Source organism: Panthera tigris, chromosome A1 (genome assembly GCF_018350195.1).
Source record: "Panthera tigris isolate Pti1 chromosome A1, P.tigris_Pti1_mat1.1, whole genome shotgun sequence".
NCBI lineage: Eukaryota > Metazoa > Chordata > Mammalia > Carnivora > Felidae > Panthera > Panthera tigris.
The window spans coordinates 142,825,791-142,845,957 of NC_056660.1; the positions used below are offsets into that span (position 1 = coordinate 142,825,791).

Here is a 20,167-nt window from a genome sequence, read left to right on the forward strand (position 1 = left end):
TGTGTAAGGGTACAGTGGTGTGGCTTAATAAATGTTGAGAATCGTGACTTCTAAAGAAGAAACCAGACAGATGTGGGCTGCTGTTATCCAGCATTCATCTTCTCAAGGAGTTTGAGCTTTCGTCCTTGAGCACAAGGACGCCATTGAGTTTTAAGCATGGGCATGACATGATCCAGCCAAAGGTCTAGGGCGTTTGGGTTGAGTTTCAGACAAAACTTAGACGTTGACCAAAGTGGGGAAAATTATTTCTCTTCAAAGATATTAGGGGAGATAATGTCCCGACTGAACAGGCTAGGGGCCACGGGGTAAGAGAATACACAATTCATATGCAAACATAAAAGGAGTCAATACTGAAAGGACAACGGTTCAAAACTGGGCTTATGAAAAGGGCAGACTTAGCTGTTTCCCCCTGGATCACTTACACTGGGCGGGAGACCTTGAGCAAGCCAGCTTCCCAAGCTCTTCTGAGCCTCAGGTTTCTGATCTAGAAAACCAGCATTGCAGTTAAACGTACCACCGCAGAATCGTGAGGGGATAATGAAAGCTAGACCCTTCGCAGTGTGCCTGAACTAGCAACGGCTCTGCTCAGGAAGGAGTAGTTATTTGGTTGGGATGAAAGGTTTACCAAGAAGTTCTGTGCCAAACACACGGCCTACCAAACCCACACTGGGGGAAAGAGAGGCGGGGCTGGGTGCCTTTTCTCCTTTCAGCAACCTGGTGCAGCTGAAGCCTGTCCCCCTCGGAGTGATGATCGCTGCTGGCCCAAAGGGCCGCCTGGGATCCGCCTAAACGGGTGGGGAGGGCTGGGGGGCGGGGGGAGGTTGGCAGACGCGGGGGAAGAGGAGAAGCTGAGCCCGGGCCCCAGGAGCTCGATGGCGAAACTTTGACGCCTTCTATTTAAAGTCGCGGGGCCAGCCCGCCCCCCGGGCCGGGAACCCGAGCCGCGCGCCAGGGCAGGGCCGGGCCGGGCCGGGGCCAGAGGCGCAGTCAGAGGGAGAACACCAGGCGCGCGCGGGCGGCTCCGGCTCCAGCTCCGGCTCCGGCCCGGCAGAGGCACGATGGCGAGCAGCGACAGCAACCACGCCGCGGAGAGCCCCTTCGGCTCCGACGGGGACGAGGAGGCGACCCGAAGGCCGGAGAGCGACGAGGACGAGGAGGACGAGGAGGACGAGACGGCCGCCGAGTCGGAGGAGGAGCCGGACGCCAGGTAGCGTGCGCCCCTCTCCTGAGGCCGCAGCCCGAGCGCGGGCCCGGCCGAGGGCCTGGAGGTGCGGCCGCGAGGGCAGGTGCTTCGCAGGCCGACTCCGCACGCTTCTCTTTTCTTTCTCTGCGCTAGAGTTCGTTTCCTCCGAGCTCAGCACTTTGTCTCAGGGCGTGCTGCCGTGGTAAGGAACTTGAAGGTGAAGGTGCTTGCTGTCAGCTGGAGTGACAGGCCCGCCTGCAGCGGCAAAGTTCACGACCGCCCCCCTTCCCTCCTTCACTCCCCCCTCCCTCCCAGCAACTTGTGACTTGCTGCTCTTGTTTATTCCCGGGGATTTACTTAGGGTCCTGCCTGACCACAGAATGTGCTGAAACGCTCATGTTTGGCCCAAGGCTTAGGAACAATCTTGAAAGCCCGAGCTAGAAGAGAAGGGGGTACGGAGTGGGGGTGGAGGCGGAGAAGGCTGCTCTGGAACCTTCAGATAACCGGAGGTCTCTTGGAAGCCAGCCCTGGACCAGATCGCTATGAGAGAGCTTTAATTTGGTACAAAGGCTTACAAATTCTTTGGACGAAAGAAGCCTGACTTTCAATAACCCCTCTTCTTAAAATCGTGCTTTCTCCCCACTATGGTTCCAAATATCGTTTCAATGAATGTGATTGCAATTAGGTAATATTGTATAAAAATATGGGTCTCCTTCTACTTCCATCTCCCTCCCTCTCTTCATGTACGCCCTAAAATGAGAACAGTAGAAATCACAAGGGAGAGAGTCGTGTTTTGTTTGCTTGTTTTGGTTTTTTGTTTTGTCAGTCATGTCCTTTCCGAAATCTATTAATTTCAGTAGAAAGGCTCTGTAGGTGACAGATCGATGTGCAACATTTCAGAATGCCCCTCTCAAAGTTAAACGTTCTGTCCAACCAAAGCCCGCAGAGCTGAAGTTGAAGTAGCCCATAGAGTAGCACTGATTAAGCTGAATGGTCAGTCAGATAAGAAGACTGGAATGTAGGTTACATATTGACCAAGCAATTGCCGAGTGGGAAGCAGGCACAGTCCCTGCCCTCAAGGACTTTATGGAAGAAATTAGGGAGCAATATGGGGAATATGAGTCTATGTGCTAAAGAAATGAGAGGGGCAGGGGGGACAGACCGTGCATACTGTGGAAGCTCGGAGGAGAGTATGTAGATGTGTGACTGCCTTGAGAGGAAGTGGGCATGACCTGGGCCTTAGAGAGTAAGCAAAAGATGCAGAAAAGAGAGGCAGAAGAGAAGGCACCTGCGGGAAATGGAGGAGGGAGTAGGCACCCGTGATTCCCGGGCAATACTGAGAAGGGAAATCTGTCAATCTCAGCCTTTAGAACCTTTTCCCCTAAGTGACATTGGGGATCCTTATATCTTAGCCCAACCAGAAATTACCACCTAGAGAATTTGAAAACTCCAATGTGAGCAGCTGACAATGATTCCAAACACCACGCTGGGATTCCTTTGCCTTTTTCGGGTAAAGATAGGATTTATCTGCAGTAAGTTTTGGCCTGCTCTGACTGCAGGTGGTCAGGTGGACACCAAGGCCAGCGTCGGAATTAGTAGAGTGAGGGAAACAGGAGGAAATGGGCAGGTGGCTGGGCGCTGAGGCTTTGTAAACCATCACACTTTTACATTTTGGATTTGATAGTGTGAGTAACAAGAAATCAGTAATTCTGAGCAAGATTTAACTAAGATTGGAAACACATTGGAGTTAGGGGAAGGTTACTGACAGCAGATTGGCAGATTAGAAAGTTGGTTTTCAGGAGGGCTCCTATCAGAGAGACAGTAGCAAAGAGGAAGAAAGGTGTGTAGAGATTGAACCATGGTGAGGGCCAAGGGAAAGGAGATGGCAGGGAGGCTAAAGGTAGAGAAGTGTCAGTGGGCAGGACCTCCTGGGGGAACTGAGAGTCCTGGACTTTTTACTACCTTGAAGTATTGTTAGAAATCAAACCATTTTGTTGTGTGTACGTTTACAAATATGGCCTAAAGTTCTTTTTCTTCTGAGGCTAGAGGTGAGGACTTGGAATATCCTGTAAAGGATGGGAGGTAGGAATGATGTCTCATGGTTCTTCACCCCTTCCTCTTGCCTCTTCTGCCAAAGATTTACAATTATGAGAGGGTCCACTCACTCTGTGCCAGGCTTAGTGCTAAGTGTTTACGTATGTTTTCTCATTTTAAACCCTCCCAGCAACGCGATGAGATGACTGTCCTTTTATAGATGAGGAAACTGAGTCTTTGTATAATTTCCTGAGGGTATAAGGCAAGTCATTACAAGAACCAGGAGGTGAGTCTGGGTGTTTCCTCCAAGCCACTGCTGGAATTTCACCACCTGCCTTCCTTTGCAGGACAGACCTTTATGTAGGTGAGACTGGAATGGCTCCAACTAGCTTCTGCCTTGAAAAATTCGTAGAGCAAAAGGAAAGACCTCATCTTTTTGCATAATAGTGGAAATTTTCCCCCTTCGTGAATGGAAAAGTTGTTTGCATTTTCTTGGAGGTCAGAACCTTTCTCAGAAGTTAGACTACAAACTGATTTTTTTTTTTTAATTAAGAGGCACATAATAGTAAATAAATGGAAATAGCCTAATAGTAACAGAATGACTATTACATCTATTTTATGTGTTATTATTAAGCCATTATTATAATGCTATTTAGTATAGGTTTCTTAAAATATGGAAAGTGTATATATTGAATAGGAAAAAAATGTTCACTGTAAAATTTAGAATGATCTCACTGTAAAATAAAATATGTATTGGGAATAGGCCTAAAAGGTTAGTAAAGTTTCCTAAAAAGTTAATAAAGGTTACCATAGTAAACATAATAAAACGTTAATAAAGAACATTTCAGGAATGGTATATGGAGTTTTCTGTATAGCCACCTTTCTGAATCAAGGGAAAAAAATCCCTTTTAATTATAAAAATGCTTTTCTAGTGCAGACAAGCTCACCATTACACATACCAATGTTTATATCGGATCAGAGAACTACCCTCCTGATGTATCATTTAGTGATACGAATATGATATGTGGCATGAAAAAGCCTGAGTGTGAATCCTGTTAGCCATTCTATCATGAGCAGATTCCCTATTTTGTCTTAGCCTCAGTTTTCTCATCTGTAAAATGGTAGTAATAGTTCCTAATGTATAAGGAATGTATAATGTATAAGGTTGTCATAAACTATGTGAATGTAAGAGTACTTGCCTTTAGTAGGTTCCCAATAAATTTTAGTTTCTTATCTCCCTTCAGATGAATCATCATTGGCCATCAGATGAGTCACTATTGGCCGCAAAGCTATTTCTTCTGCCCACCTTCATCAATGAGGGGAGCATAATGGTCTCAGTTTTCAATGAATAATGATCCTGTTCCACTTTGACATTTTCCTGTATTCATTCACTAAACATTCGTGGAATGCCTACTGATTGCCATGGACCATGCAAGGTGCTAGAGATACAAAAATTACTAAGAATCCATTACTGTCCCATGGTGTTCATATTCTACTTGGAGAAACAGAAAAACATAATTATGTCACTAACTTTATAAGTGATTTAAGGGGGAAAAAGGGTCCTTATGAAGTACCTCAAAGTAGGGAGAAAGTCCTGGAATCCATCCTGCCTGGAAGGATTGGAGAAGGCTTCATAAGGGGCTTTGGAGCAGGGTATTCAATGCTAAAAGTGCCTAGAGAGCTAATAATTTGTGGATATCAAAAAAATATTTTTGTGTTGCTAAAACTTCATACCAAAGTTATATGTGAAAAGCATCTCTATAAAACCTGCAGGATTTCAGAGCTGGGAGAAGCTTTAGAAATTTCTGTTCCCAGAGAATCCTTTTGCAGATTCAGAAACTGAGTGTCAGGAACATTTGTTCAAAGTCACACAGCTTTTTAGTGGTAGAGTTGGGACTTAATCCAGGTGTCTGAGCTCCAGTCTAATGTTCATTAGTTTATTCTTTCAACAAATGTTTATTGATTGGTTGATTGATTGATTGATTGATTATTATGTGCCGGACACTTTCTAGGCACAAAGGATACAGCAGCGGACAAAATGAACGAAGTTTCTGTCTTCCTGAGAGTGACTTTCCAGTCTGGGGAGACAAATAAACAAATATGAAATATGTCAGGTGGCAACAAGTGGTATGAGAACACGTGTAGCAGGATAAGGGTTTCGCTGCTTTGGAGAAGGTGGTGAGGAAGGCTTTCCTGATAAGGTGACATTTGAGCGGAGACTGAAGGAATGAGGATTCTAGGCAAAGGGAAGAGCTGGTGTCAGGGCTCTGAGGCAGGAATATGTGTGGCTGATTTGAGGACACAAGGATGTTGGGTTGCTGGAGCAGAGTAAGTAATGAGAGTGGAGAGGTGGAAGGGGAGTCTGAGAGGTAGTTGGGTTGCAGATCAGGTAGCATTTTGCAGGCCATAGTAAGGACTTCACATTTTATTCTGAGTGAAAAAGGAAGCTGGACTCAGTCTACCAAATCACTCAAGGTTTAAAACAAACAAACAAACAAACAAGAAAAACATGGTGGTTGCGGTATTCCATTAAATAGTAAGGGCCCATACATTCATATACTCATTGATATTTATTGGACATCGACCATATGCCAAACACTGTGCTAAATGTTTCAAATTCATGGTGTCCTGTATGGTGGGAAATATGTAAATGTGCATTCATTATTTCTGCATTTTTCTGACTGCAGAGCAGTGAAGCTGGACTCTTTTAGTCTTTCTGACAGATCACTTAGAAATTTTTCAGTATTTTTGCTTTGGATCATTTTCTGTTGTTCAGTTTTAATTTCTCTGTTTAAGCACAAAGGATTTTTGCCACAGCAGTACCCAAAACCTAAAAATCCTCTTGAATTGCAGTTTTGCCAGTGTCTGTATAAAAATAGGTCTGTGTAAGCTGATAGAATTAAAATTATTAGTGACATTTACATTTAAGTAATCATTGTAAGAAACAAAACTTTTGGAAGGTGAAGGGAGTTTGTAAGTGGTTTTTGTTATCAGTACGGAGCACTCTGTTTCCATGTATCTATTTATATGATGGCTCCCACTGCTGTGCTTACCCAGGTGTTTTGACAAGTGTGTCATTTGAGCCAGCCCTCTTTTGAGGTCAGTGGAAAGAGCTGCGAGGGGAGGGGTGACTGCTCAGGATGCCAGAGACGGAGGGAGGAGAGAGGATAAAACAGGCGCTCGGAGCCAGAAACTGAAGAGCTATTTAAGTGTTGGCTGCATGAGCATTACATGCCCTTGGTTAGACTTTGACTCAATATAAGGAATACAGCAAGAGTTGTTGTTGTTGTTTTTTAAACAGCAAAGCTACTAATGTGTACGACGTATTGACTGTAGACTTTTACAAAAACAAAAGAAATGTATCCATTTCCTGGATATTCTGAACCTGGGCTTAGTGAAAACCTTGACTCACTGCAGACAATATAGCCAAATTCCCCTTCTAACCAAGAAAACTTAGAGAATCAGGTATAAGAGACGGGATGTGGTCTGTACCTGAAATAGTAATCTTTGGCTTAGTCCAGCATTCTCCAGTAGACATATAATGTGAGCCACATATGTAATTTAAAATTTTCTAATAGCCACCTTAAAGTCAAAAGAAACAGGTGAAATTAATTTTAATTTATTTTATTCAACCCAATATACAAGTTATTATCATTTCAACATGTCATCAATATAACATTATTACTGGTATATTTTACGTTTTTATGATAAGCCTTTAGATTTGATGTGTATTTTACTTTCACAATGCATCTCAATTTTTCCCCTCCAGCTACATTTCAAGTACTCAGTAACCACATGTGGTTAGTAGCTGCTGTGTTAGTGCAGGCCTGATAATACCTGGACATCCATTAGCTTCACTGGAATCCACAGAACTGCCACTAAAGTTGCATATGTGTATACAACCTTAGACACTAGGAACATAAAGGTGATTGCATGGCACAGTTCTTTCTCTCAAGGAGCTCACAGTCTGGCACAGGGAAGCAGTTAGCTCCAACATAATGTCATAATGTCATAAGCACTACACTAAGGATATTTTAACAAAGGAATAGAGAAAAGACATATATTCTTCTTAAAATGAGACTTAAAAGGTTTTGCAGAGGTAACGCCACAGCTGGGCAAAAAGATATTTCAAGTACAATATGCGGTTAGATATTGCCTTAGACCCTAGTTCCAGCTCTCCTGCTGCTAATTGCTCCTCTGCCTAAGCTTTCTTTTTCTCACCCACCCAGAAGCATTCAGCATTTCCAAGACTGAGGATATTTGTTGAATGAATGAGTGAGTGGCATGAATAACTGAATGAATGAATAAGCAAGTGAATGTCAAGTCATCAGACTCCCATGAGAAGCAAATTTAGTTGGGATGTTGAACCTGTTAGGTTAGGTAGAATTGTGGTACCATTCATTTACCAGGAACTGACAATATCCAGTGACTCTGGAAACACAGTAGCTTGGAGGGGACAGTGATAAGTACGGAGGGATTGTTCAATTAGGATGTCTGCAGTCATCATTCCCACCTTCTGTGACTTGTTGGAAAGCCTCCCCTAGGCTGACCCTCCAGCCAGATCATAGATGGGAGGATCAGAATAGGCTTTGCTTTTTGCCCAGAGAAAAGTCCTCTATTAAGGCAACTGGAGTGTATTCAGTTCCAAAATTCCACATCCTAATCTGATAAAGTCCAAGATATGTGGGAAGATTAAATGATGCTACTGTTGTCTTCCAAATTGAACAGCTCAGAGCCTTCTCATTGAGCCATTACTATGTTTTCTTAGTTTGCATATGCTTCTCTTTAAAAATAAATTCACATGCTAAACACATTTACATTCACCACAAATTTCCTCTTAACGGCTGAATTCACTAGGGCACTTAAAATTGTTGATTTGTAAATAAGATTAATTTCGTCCTGTTATGACTTTGTTAAATTAACATTTGTTAAGTGGAGCCATAGGGTGCCAGATGGTGAGCCATAGTTTGACAGAAGACCACAAAAGAAATTGCAGTAGGGATCTTTATTACTGACAAGCCCTGGAGGAAGTTCATAGCCACAAGGGAGGTGAAGGCAGAGTGAAGCAGAGAGAAAGTCAAGACCCAGGACACATGCCTTTATTAGGATGAGTGGAGGGCTCTGGGTTTCCTGGGCTATGACTAGATCAGTCAATTTGAACTAAAATTAGTGGGGTTTTGGTAAGTTCCACTGCGGTCTTATCTAGGGGAGGCACTGAAGGTGGGGGAGACTGTTGATCACAAGAACTGTCGGGGAAGTCATATCAGGAAATCCCAATGGCACGTGACTCTTCAGACTGTTACCTAGGATATGTGCTTGCATGAGGGAGGCTGGTCAGCTTAAGGCTTCCGCAGGGCAGCCACTTGACCAAACAAAATGGATGCCGAGGCCCCAATACCATGGAGTAGCTTAGCTAAGCTCATGACACCTTCACTTTCAGGAATGTCTGTACTATAAGAAAAGAGGCTCATTCATTCAACAGAAAATTATTGAGGACCTACTTAGAATGAGTGCACAAAACACAATTCCTTATCTTTAGAGTTTAGTCTCTGGAGAGGGCAGCCAGTAAACAAGCAATCTCACCTGTAATTAGTTGAATCGAATGCTTTAGTGAAATGAATTGGGCCTGCGGAGCTGCGGCTGCTAGCTGGGGTTCTGCGAGTACGCCAGCCCATCAAGTCTCAGAGTCTTTGTGTCAGTCTCTGGATCCACCTTGCTAGCACTTCTCTTTCTGCCTACAGAAAAAGATTTCAGTGTCCTGTGGTCCAAGGCTGGCAGGAAAGCCTGGCTGCTGATGGCACTTAACCTTGATGGGGCCTTAGCTTCATTTCCCTGACTTATGTTTCTGATGAGTGAACAGAGACCCAGAGAAGGGAAGCGAAACCAGTATTGACTCAAGGAACAGTTGGTCTATCCCTTGCACTGTCACGTGTTACTTTGAGTTATTTTCTCAATAACTCTGTGATATAGGCATTGTTTTCATCTCCGTTTATGAAAGAGAAAATGGAGGCTTAGCAATACTGAGTAATTTATCTAATGTCAGACAGCTCGTAAGTGTGGTAGGGTTCTAACCCTAGCCTAATGGTTCTCATGAGTTCAGTGCTCACCTCAAGATGTATGTCTGTATACACAGTGGACACATATCTGGTCTTTATTAGCTAATTTCTTTTTTATTTGAGTATAAATTAGTTTTTTAAAAATAACTATTTTAATTTACCTCTACCTTTAAAAGTAAAGCATAAAACCCAGAAAATCTGCATAATAGCTAATCCTGACCAGCCCCTTAGCATATTAAGTTTCCTAGTGATAGGGGAAGTAGATCTTATGTTTAAAAATAGACATTAGGCAATCTAGTGTGATTGAATTTTCATAAGGTCAAACATAGCAACACCAAAATAACTTCTCTACATGCTCTATGGGATCATATGATAAATGTTTAATAGATAATTACTGTAATACCTTTGTTTAAAAGAATTTGTATTGGAGGGGCACCTGGGTGGCTCCGTCAGTTAAGTGTCCGACTTCGGCTCAGGTCATGATCTCGCGGTTTGTGAGTTCGAGTCCTGCATCGGGCTCTGTGCTGACAGCTCAGAGCCTGGAGCCTGCTTCAGATTCTGTGTCTCCCTCTCTCTCTCTGCCCCTCCCCTGCTCACGCTCTCTCTCTGTCTTTCAATAATAAATAAACGTTAAAAAAATAATTTAAAAAATCGTTTAATAAAAAAAAAATCATCTTGTTCCTGGGTGCCAAGACAAGGGCATGGAACATGAGAGGTGACAAGTGGTCTTTGAATTTGGCAAAAATGCAGGTCAACAGAGATAGATTAAGCACAGAAATGCTACCACCTGTGAGAAGGTTAAAAGTTGAAACCTTTCAGCATCTGTTTTAGATTGGATTCCCTTTTGAACAAATCCCTTCAAATACAGGACCTTACAACACTTTCCTGGGAGAAGAGGGCACCAGAAAGGGGAAGGTGGGTTCTTAGGAGTAAGAGGGCACCAAAGGCCCACTGAAGTGACAATTATGCTTCCTCGGTCCTGCTCAGAGGAATGAGTTAAGGAGATTACCCAGGACACTGCAGAAAACCACTTTCTCCAAGCCCTTGGCCTCTGATCACTCATTACTCAGGGAGGGAGGGATATTCTTCTGACTCCCTGACTCCAAGAATCCAGGATACAAAAACAGGGGTGGGAAGGCAACATACACAAAGTTGGCAGTGCTGATATATGAACCAAAATCACCTGATAATAAAATGTATAGTTAAATTGGGCGCCTGGGTGGCTCAGTCGGTTAGGCTGCCGACTTCGACTCAGGTCATGATCTTGCGGTCCGTGAGTTCTAGCCCCGTGTCAGGCTCTGTGCTGATAGCTCAGAGCCTGGAGCCTGCTTCATATTCTGTGTCTCCCTCTCTCTGACCCTCCCCTGTTCATGCTCTGTCTCTCCCTGTCTCAAAAATAAATAAACGTTAAAAAAAAAAAATGTATAGTTAAACTGACTGATAGGATTCCTATCCGTTTACATACTTTGGAAGAAAATCCCCAGATACTGACCTAGTTGGCAGGAGATGCAGGGTAACACAGCCTCTGTGGCTGCAGGACCAAGGCAGAGAGGTGACTGCCTGCACCAAAAACTGGGGCCTTACGATCTGAATAACTTAGGAGAATCAATGGCCTACTTAATCTTAGAAGAAAATGGCAAGAAGTGGCAACCATTTCTTAGAGTTTTCTTTCCATTTCTCTCTGCTCCAGTTCTTACCTGCTGCTCAAACCGCCATAGTTTCCACCTGTCAATCCCACAAGTTCCCTTGGACTGAGTTTGCATAGCTTAAGAGTTAAGAATCACAAATTCAGAAACCCAGGCTTTAGTAACAACATTCCCTCTGAACAGCTTTCCATTTGCCAGGAAATTCTCATGTAAGTGATTTTCTCCAGGTAAGGGGAACTACCTTGGGTTCCAGAGTCAGGGTCAGTCAGTTTTGGAGTTGCGTAGCAAGCTGTGACCAATTGAAGCTGAAAGTGACCCTATTCGCTGGATATTGGTAGTTGAGAAAATCAGAAAAGAGAGCTTAGATGGCTAGGAACAACCCTTAAAACCATGCTTCAAAACTAGTCTGAACTATGCAACTCAATTATAAAAAGACAAATAGCTTAATTTTCAAATGGGCAAAGGATCTGAATAGACACTTCTCCAAAGAAGATTTTCAAATGTCCAATGAGCCCATGAAAAAAGTGTTCAATATCATTAGCCATCAGGGAAGTGCAAATGAAAACCATAAGATACCACTTCATACCTACTAAAGTAACCAAAAAGACAATAACAAGTGTTGGTGAAGATACGGGAAAATCAGAATCCTCATACACTGCTGGTGGGAGCGTAAAATGATACAACTGCTTTGGAAGACAATCTGGTAGTTCCTCTAACTCTGTTAAACATAGAGTTACCATATGACCCAGCAATTCCACTCCTAGGTATATACCCAAGAGAAATGAACAGATACATCCACATAAAAACTTGTTCACAAGTGTTCATAGCAGCTCTATTCATAAGAGCCCAAAAGTGGAAATGACTGAAATGTCCATCAACAATGAATGGATAAAGAAAGTATGATATATTCATACATGGGATATTATTTGGCCATAAAAAGGAATGAAGTATGGATTTGTGTTACAAGATGGATGAACCTTGAAAACAGTATGCTTAGGGAAAGAAGACAGACATAAAGGACCGCATACTGTATACTTCCACGTTTATGAAATGTCAAGAAGAGACAAATCTGTGGAGATGGAAAGGATATTAATGGTTGCCTAGAGCTGGGAGAGAGATGGGGAAAAGATTGGGGGATGATGCTTAAGAGTGTGGGATATGTTTTTGGGCTGATGAGAATGTTCTAAAATCGATTGTGGCGAAGTTTGCACAACCCTATGAATATACTAAAAGCCAATGAATTGTACGCTTTAGGTGGGTGACTTATATCGTATATGAATTATATCTCAATAAATTGGTTTGTTTTTTTAAAGTTCTTGGGTAAGGAAATGGTTGCCATTATTACTGGGCACTAGATGTCACAATTTGTACTGTTGCCACTTTCATACCAGTAACTCAGGATTGCAACAACTGCTACCCCCAGAGAAAATGACGATCTCTACCATTTATTTCATTCATCAGTGGCTCTCAAGTCGGTCTGGAATGGGTGTGAAGATCATCATGGGGAGAATATCTGGCATTGTCACCTTTAGGACCCACAAGGTGAATTCACCAAATGGGAAGAGAGGTCAGATGCTAGACAGTCCAAAGGAAGTCACATGTCTACTGGAACAGCATGAGACACTGGACTAAGATTTCTTCAGGTTTTGTTACCTGATCCTCAGAATGTTGAATACATGATGTGTGAGATTTTATTTTTTCTATGGATGGACAACGCTTTATTTAAACAGTGAAACAAATCAAATAGTTAATATAATAGGAATAATAATAATAATTAGTAAATAATAATAAATACGAATTTATTTGGAAATACAACACAGAGCAATGACCGAGTACAACCATATGAGGTTGAAGTACCCTTTCCCATTAAATATCAGTTGACTCTGACTATCACTGTTTATTCTAGCTTTGACTTTCCATTTTATGATAGGAACAAGTCTTTAATTTAGGCCTCACTGTAACCTGTCTTGTACATCTTGGTATCTCTGCTTTGGGGTTTCAGAGCTCTATTGAAATCTATCTGTTGCCATTAATTATCTGTTTGCCATTATTAGAAAGTTAATTGCCTTTTAATTCTTTTAGTCTATATACCTAGGTCAGTCCTCCTTTGGGGAATTATCTTCAACTCACAAGGTGGGCTACTATGACCCTGACCAAGGGGAGAAATGAGACTCAGATTCTCTTTTCTGGTTACTTGGAAATGGAGACACTGATTCTACTTAGCTAGTTTTAGAAACAAAAGGTTGGGGTTCAGATCTCAACTTTATTTTGATATTTTTAATAATATCTTGGCTTTTATGTTTTTAAAAAATTGGTAGCTAATTTTCCTATTAGTCAAAAAAATTCTAAATTTATTTCTATAAACTGTCCAAGAAGAAATGAGCTAAAATTGCTGAGCATAACTTGGGGTCTGAGTTGGTATCCAGAAAAAAAAATGCGATTTAAAACTAAATAAAGCCTATCCGTCAAGGTAGGGAGCCCAGAGTATAGAAGATGGGTGGGGAGGAGATCCCATATAGATGGGAAGGGTAGAACTCTGAGTGTAGGATCACCCAAGTGGATTTCTAAAACCTTGGAACAGTCCACTCAAAATAGAGCCCAAACAGGGAATGTTTCAGTCTCAGAATTCTGCAAGCACACCTATTGTCTACCTAGGTGTAAGAGGGTGAAAGCCCTCTGAATCTATCCTGTCACTCAGGAAGGCCCCCATCCTTCATCAAGGCAGGTCATGACATCTGCCAGAGGTGAGATTGTATTGCTTTCCCCGCCCTTTCCCTGTGTTCCCTGGAATATAGAGGTGTTGAAAGAGGGAGAAGCAATAAAACACCTTTTCAGAAAGCCAGGATCCTCTGCTTTTGTTTTTGGTTTATGTCTTAATCTCCTTGGGAAATAACTGTTAGAAATAACATAAGAACTCCAAGACAATCGTGTAGACTCTGGGATTGAAGGTACCGTTTGGTAGCAACCATGTTGGGCCATGTGCAAGAGAAACTGAGGAAGCCATGCTAAAGGAGAGAGAGACAGAGGGACAAGATTCATGATGGATTTCCTCTTTCCTCTTCCCTGTGAGGCCTGGATACATCTGCCCTTGGATTTCATGAGAAATCTCTGTTTCCTTCAGATAAGTCCTATTTAAGTGCTTTTTCAAAGCTAGCTTGGGAGAATTTGTTCCTTGCACAAGAGTGTTTTAATCTCTTCTTAACATTTCTAGCAGCTATTTTTTTTCTCTTGCAGACCTTGGCTCCATATGTGCCCTTCCTCAGAGCTAGCCAAAAGAACCCCTTAAGGTGGAGTCATGCCCCACTTTTCCAGAAATGCTTATTTCCCCCAATCAGGAATCTTTTGGACATCAATGGCTACAGTATTGAAACCCATTTGACCATGAAGTCCATTCAACCTTATCAGTACAACTTACTCCAGCAAAATTTTAAAAGCCTGCTTCAGACCTGGAGAAACTCATCCTTCCCATCCACATGCCTCCCTATTGCAAATATGTTAACTCTGTTGAACACAGGGTTATGGACCTAACACCAACTCTAGCACATACCATCCAGGCGCTGGTAGCAAAACATTCATGATCAATCTTGGATTGACCTCAAGAGTCAGAGTCCCAGACTGTCTTTGAGTCTCTCCTGGAGAGTTGTTAAAGCCTTAGCAGAAGTTCTCCAGTATATACTGGTGAGAGCTGCATGACCTCTTTGAGCCTCACACTCTGAAAGTTGTGGGTATGGGGAGGAGTAAGTGAAAATATGAACGCACCAGGATATCACATGCTCCTGGAACAGAGTAGAGTGTGAAGGGGTGTCCATTCTTCCCCCTGCCTCCCTTCAGTATGATCTGTCAGGACCCCTTGACTCGAGCAGTTTTATGGGACCATGCTGCCGTCTAGCAGTGCTGCTCTCAGTGCCCACTCCTCACCTACACCTTAATTGGGTGTACTCCCAGTTGTACAAATAACTCTCCTTGATTGGTGCTTTGTTTTTTTACTTAAAACTGACAGTGAACTTCAGTCTGGACTACACCTATCTCATTAGTGTCTTTCATTTCCTCAGGGGGTCAGAAAATGTCAAAAGCTTTCTTGTTAGAAAAGTATTTGAATACATCTCAGGGTTTCATTAAAATATACTAGTCCTAAAGCTCTCTGCAATAATTGTGAGCTCTAAGTCAGAATAGAGCCAGGGATGATGTCCCTGCAGCCACTGGGATATACAGTTGGAACAGCTCTGTCAGCACAGTTTGGTGAATGGCTTTTCTCTCAATTTAGGTTTCAACACGATCATGGCATTCTAAAAAGGATTTCATTCTTCATTTCTGTTTTGTTTAGGGTCTGTGTGTAATTTTTCTTTGGAACACATAGCACACACTCGTAGATGTTGACTGAGAGCATAAGTAACAATTGAGCAATGCAGGGAACAATAACCAGAAAACTCATCAATTTTGCTTCGTTACACTTTACAGAGATAATCATTGTTAGAGAGATGCCTTCTCTCTTTACTATTTATAGTGTTATGAATCAATCAAAGTGGATTTGTAGATCCTTAAAGTCTGGACTTTACAAGGTTAATTCAACATCAGAAAGGAAAAGGCAGAGAACGAACATATGGAACACTTGTTAATTGCTAAGTATTGTACAAGGCATTTTACACATAGTGCAATGCAGCTGCCTTAGGAAATACATTATTAATTTCCTTGTTAACTGATGATGACCTTCAAGTTTAGGAAAGGTAGGAGAAGTAATTTGCCCAAGCTCATACAGCTAGTAAGTGATGAAGCCAGGATTTAAACGCAGATCTCTCTGGGGTAAAAAATGTTATTACTACCATTACCCCATCTGTTTGTATCACATTGACTCAACGCTGTGGTATATACTAAGGTAATGAGACTTAGTTTGTGTTTGAAGAAACTTAATGTCAAACAGAAGATGCATAGTAAATGCTAATTGTAATAATGTTAAATAGCAGTAAGTAAACACTGTGGTCAAATTATCAGAGAAGTACTCTGTGAGCAGAGAATTCCAATAAATCTCAAGTACTGTATTTCATCTGAGAGAGTGAGCTCACTAACAACTAGCTCAGTCACATTTTGATTTTCTAAAAACAACTCTCAAGACAGGGCTCACATGGTACACTGTGTTGATAAGTGTGGGTAAGGATAGAAGGCTCTTGTACAGGCTGCTGATAGGAACACAGGGATAAACCTTTCTGGAGGGAAAATTGGCAATATGTATAAAAATCCTGAAAAACTAAGTTTGACCCTCAAATTCTACTTCCTAAGGTGTTATTCTAAGAAAACAAGTGTGCAGAAAGATATATTTGAGGATGTTGTCATAGCATTTTAAAAATTTTAAAGTTACTTATTTTGAGAGAGACAGAGCATGAGCTGGGGAGAGGCAGAGAGAGAGGGAGAGAGAGAATCCCAAGCAGACTCTGTGCTATCAGCCCAGAGCCCAGTGTGGGGCTTGAACCCATGAACTGTTAGATCATGACCTGAGCCAAAACCAAGAGTGGATGCTTAACTGACTGAGCCACCCAGGCACCCCAACATTTTATTTTTATATATTTTTTTTAATGTTTATTTATTATTGAGAGACAGAGAGAGACAGAGAATGGGCATTGGAGGGGCAGAGAGAGGAGGAGACACAGAATCCCAAGCAGACTCAGGCTCTGAGCTGTCGGCACAGAGCCCAATGTGGGGCTCAAACTTACAAACCGCAAGATCATGACCTGAGCCGAAGTCAGATGCTTAACTGACTGAGCCACCCAGGTGCCCATCATTTTTTTTTTTTTATAATAGCAAAAACTTAGAAATAATCTGTTTGACAATAGGGTATGGGGTAAAGTGTTATATCCTGTGATAGAATGCCATGTTAACCATTAAAGCTATAGACCAGTAGTAACTTTGAAAGTTTGATCTCGCAGGGTGTTCTCAAGATCAAAACTGTTTTCATTATAATACAAAGACATTTGCATTTTTCACTTTCATTCTCTCATTAAAGTGTAGAGTATGAAAAGTTCATTGGCAATTTTATTAGAATCCGCATTGTAACTAATCTTTAAAACACTACCACTTGTCAAGTTTGGGTGTGGTTTAAAGAAAAATACCCACAATAATCTGAGAATTACTCCTCTCTTTTTCCACTACCTATCTGTGTGAGGCTAGATTTTCTTCATATATTTCTTTTTTTTTTTTCTTTTTTTTTAAGTAGGTTCCATGCCCAATGTGGGCTTGAACTCACACTCTGAGATTAAGAGTTGCACTCTCTACTTACTGAACCCACTAGGTGCTCCTTCTCATATACTTCTGCTAACAGAACATATCTACATTTTGCATGCAGAAGCAGATAAGAGAATTCAGCTGTCTTCTGTTAAGCCAAACATTAAAAATATTTGCAAAAATCTGGGGCACCTGGATGGCTCAGTTGGTTAAGCTTCTGACTCTTGATCTCATGGTTCCTGAGATTGAGCCCGAGACCCTGAATTAGGCTCTCTGCTGCTAGCGCAGACCCTGCTTGCATTTCTCTCTCTCTCCCTCTCCCTCTCCCTCTCCCTCTCCCTCTCCCTCTTCTTCTCCCTCTCCCTCCCTCCTTCCCTCCCTCCCTCTCTCTCCCTCCCTTTCTCTCTGCCCCTCCCCCACTCATTCTCTGTCTCTCTCCCTCTTTCTCTTTCAAAATAAATAAACTTTAAAAAAAGTTTTTGCAAAAATCTAAAATAATGTCACTTTTATCACTAAATATTTTTGTTTACATTGAAAAATAGAATTTTTTTGTAAAATATGTTACTGATGTTGACATGTAAGAGTTACCTTAATTAATTAATTAATTTTAATTTTAGAGAGAGAGAGAGTGCAAGCAGGGGAGAGGGGCAGTGGGAGAGAGAGAGAATCTTAATCAGGCTCTACGATCAGCATAGAGTCTGACACAGGGCTTGATCCCACAACCCTGGGATCATGACCTGAGCAGAAATCAAGAGTTGGATGCTCGCACTCTCAACAATAGCCAAATTATGGAAAGAGCCTAAATGTCCATCAACTGATGAATGGATAAAGAAATTGTGGTTTATATACACAATGGAATACTACGTGGCAATGAGAAAAAATGAAATATGGCCTTTTGTAGCAACGTGGATGGAAATGGAGAGTGTATTGCTAAGTGAAATAAGCCATACAGAGAAAGACAGATACCATATGGTTTCACTCTTATGTGGATCCTGAGAAATGTAACAGAAACCCATGGGGGAGGGGAAGGAAAAAAAAAAAGAGGTTAGAGTGGGAGAGAGCCAAAGCATAAGAGACTGTTAAAAACTGAGAACAAACTGAGGGTTGATGGGGGGTGGGAGGGAGGGGAGGGTGGGTGATGGGTATTGAGGAGGGCACCTTTTGGGATGAACACTGGGTGTTGTATGGAAACCAATTTGACAGTACATTTCATATATTAAAAAAATAAAAAAAAAAAAAAAAAAAAGAGTTGGATGCTCTACTGACTGAACCACCAAGGCACCCCAGAGTTATTTGATCTTAAAATGAATAAAAAAAAATAATTTTTGTTAATTGCTAATATTATAATTATCAAAAATACAGTCCACGTAAACAAAAGCTTTTTGAAGTTCTTGATAATTTTTAAAAGCATAAAGTGGTTTTGAGACCAAAAACATTGAGAATAGCTGTTGGAATAGAATATAGCATGGGAAAATGTTCAGAGTACATTTTTAAATTTGAAAAGCACATTACAAAGCCTACCATTTGTGTAAAACAAACAAACAAACAGACAAACAAACAGAAAGACATCTCAGGATAGAAGAAGAATAAAAGAAATACACCAGTATATTAGAAGTAGTCGCTTTGAGTGTTGAGATTATTGATTATTTTCATTTTCTTTTGTGCTTTTCTGTTTTCCCACATTTTCTACAGTGAATTTATATTTGGCAATTAGGAAAATTTTTTATTTTTAAAGACAGAGCATCAAAATCTTGACTTTTTACCTGAATTCAAATGAAGAATAGGGAGAAAAGTATTAGCAAATGTTGCCTATATTATGCTTTTTAAAACATTTTACTAAGATCTTTTTTTTTTCTCCACTGGATTTTTCTTTCTCCTTTGTGGGTGATGAATAAGAGAATGTTATGGGAAATTCATTTTAATTTTTAGAACTGCTAAAGATGTTTAAGTGCTTTAAAGTCTTATAAATATGATTTGTGGGGTGCAGAGTTTTACGTTAATCCTATTTATCCCAACATATCCATATATCCCCCATAAAAGCAAATTAAATGATTGAATCTATTTTTGCTGATTTCCAATTTTGAGATTCTACAGTCAGAAAAAAAAGATGAGGGGTGCCTGCGTGGCTCAGTCAGTTGAGCATCTGACTGGGGCTCAGGTCATGATCTCATGGTCTGTGAGTTTGAGCCCCGCATCAGGCTCTGTGCTGACAGCACAGAGCCTGGAGCCTGCTTCAGATTCTGTGTCTCCCTCTCTCTCTGCCCCTCCCCCGCTCATGCTCTGTCTCTCTCTGTGTCAAAAATAAATAAACATTTAAAATAAAAGTTTTAAATGGAAAATAAAAAAGATAATAAAAAAAGAAACAAAAGGACTAGAGCAAGCTACTGGCAAATTATTCCTAGTATATTAATGGAAATTTTATTTCATCTTTTTGTTTCTTTTTTCTCTGGAATTTGAGAAACTTCCTTGATGATGTTGCTTTTACTATCTGCATTATGTTGTAGGTGAAATGCTTCTTGTTTTTTTCCAGCAACAGTGTTTGGACTTGATGAGGGGACCATCAGCTAGGTTGAGGGTGCCCTCATTGTGCTGCCAGTGGTGTCTCGTGAGGTTAATTCAAACAGGCCCAGGAGAGCCAACCCACTGTCCCCCAAGCCTCTCTGCTGTTCCAGGTGGAAGGTCCCTGCTCTGGAACCTCCAGGGTTGGGATGTTTCTCACCCATCCCTGCTCAGCTCGGCAGCATCTGCCGGAGTGAGGTCTTGGTGTGTTTTATTTTTTTTCCCCCTTTAAAAAAATGACAGAAAAAAGAAAAATGTTGCCATATACTATACTAGGCATATGGACAAACCCTCATTTCATCTAATAGAGGAGCTGGGTTTTATCTTTAAGTGTATTATTGTAATTTTCAAGACCACAATCTAAGGCCTCTTTCTTTATTGCAGACCTAAGAAAAATCACTGGAGGGACACTAAGGAAATGAGGAAAACCGATCCAATTTTTCCTACTTTTTGGACCAATTAGTCCTCATCCTCCA

General features: G+C 41.5%; 1 protein-coding gene across 1 annotated transcript in view; it reads left to right on the top strand.

Moving 5' to 3' along the window:
- The first annotated feature begins 874 nt into the window (after window positions 1–874).
- The window catches only part of CMYA5 (cardiomyopathy associated 5), an 89,999-nt gene continuing 70,706 nt past the window's right edge, over window positions 875–20,167 (top strand). Inside the window, exon 1 of the mRNA XM_042989189.1 lies at window positions 875–1,207. Within this exon, the coding sequence (XP_042845123.1) occupies window positions 1,059–1,207 (149 nt within the window). The 5' untranslated portion in view covers window positions 875–1,058. The remainder of the gene's footprint in view (window positions 1,208–20,167) is intronic.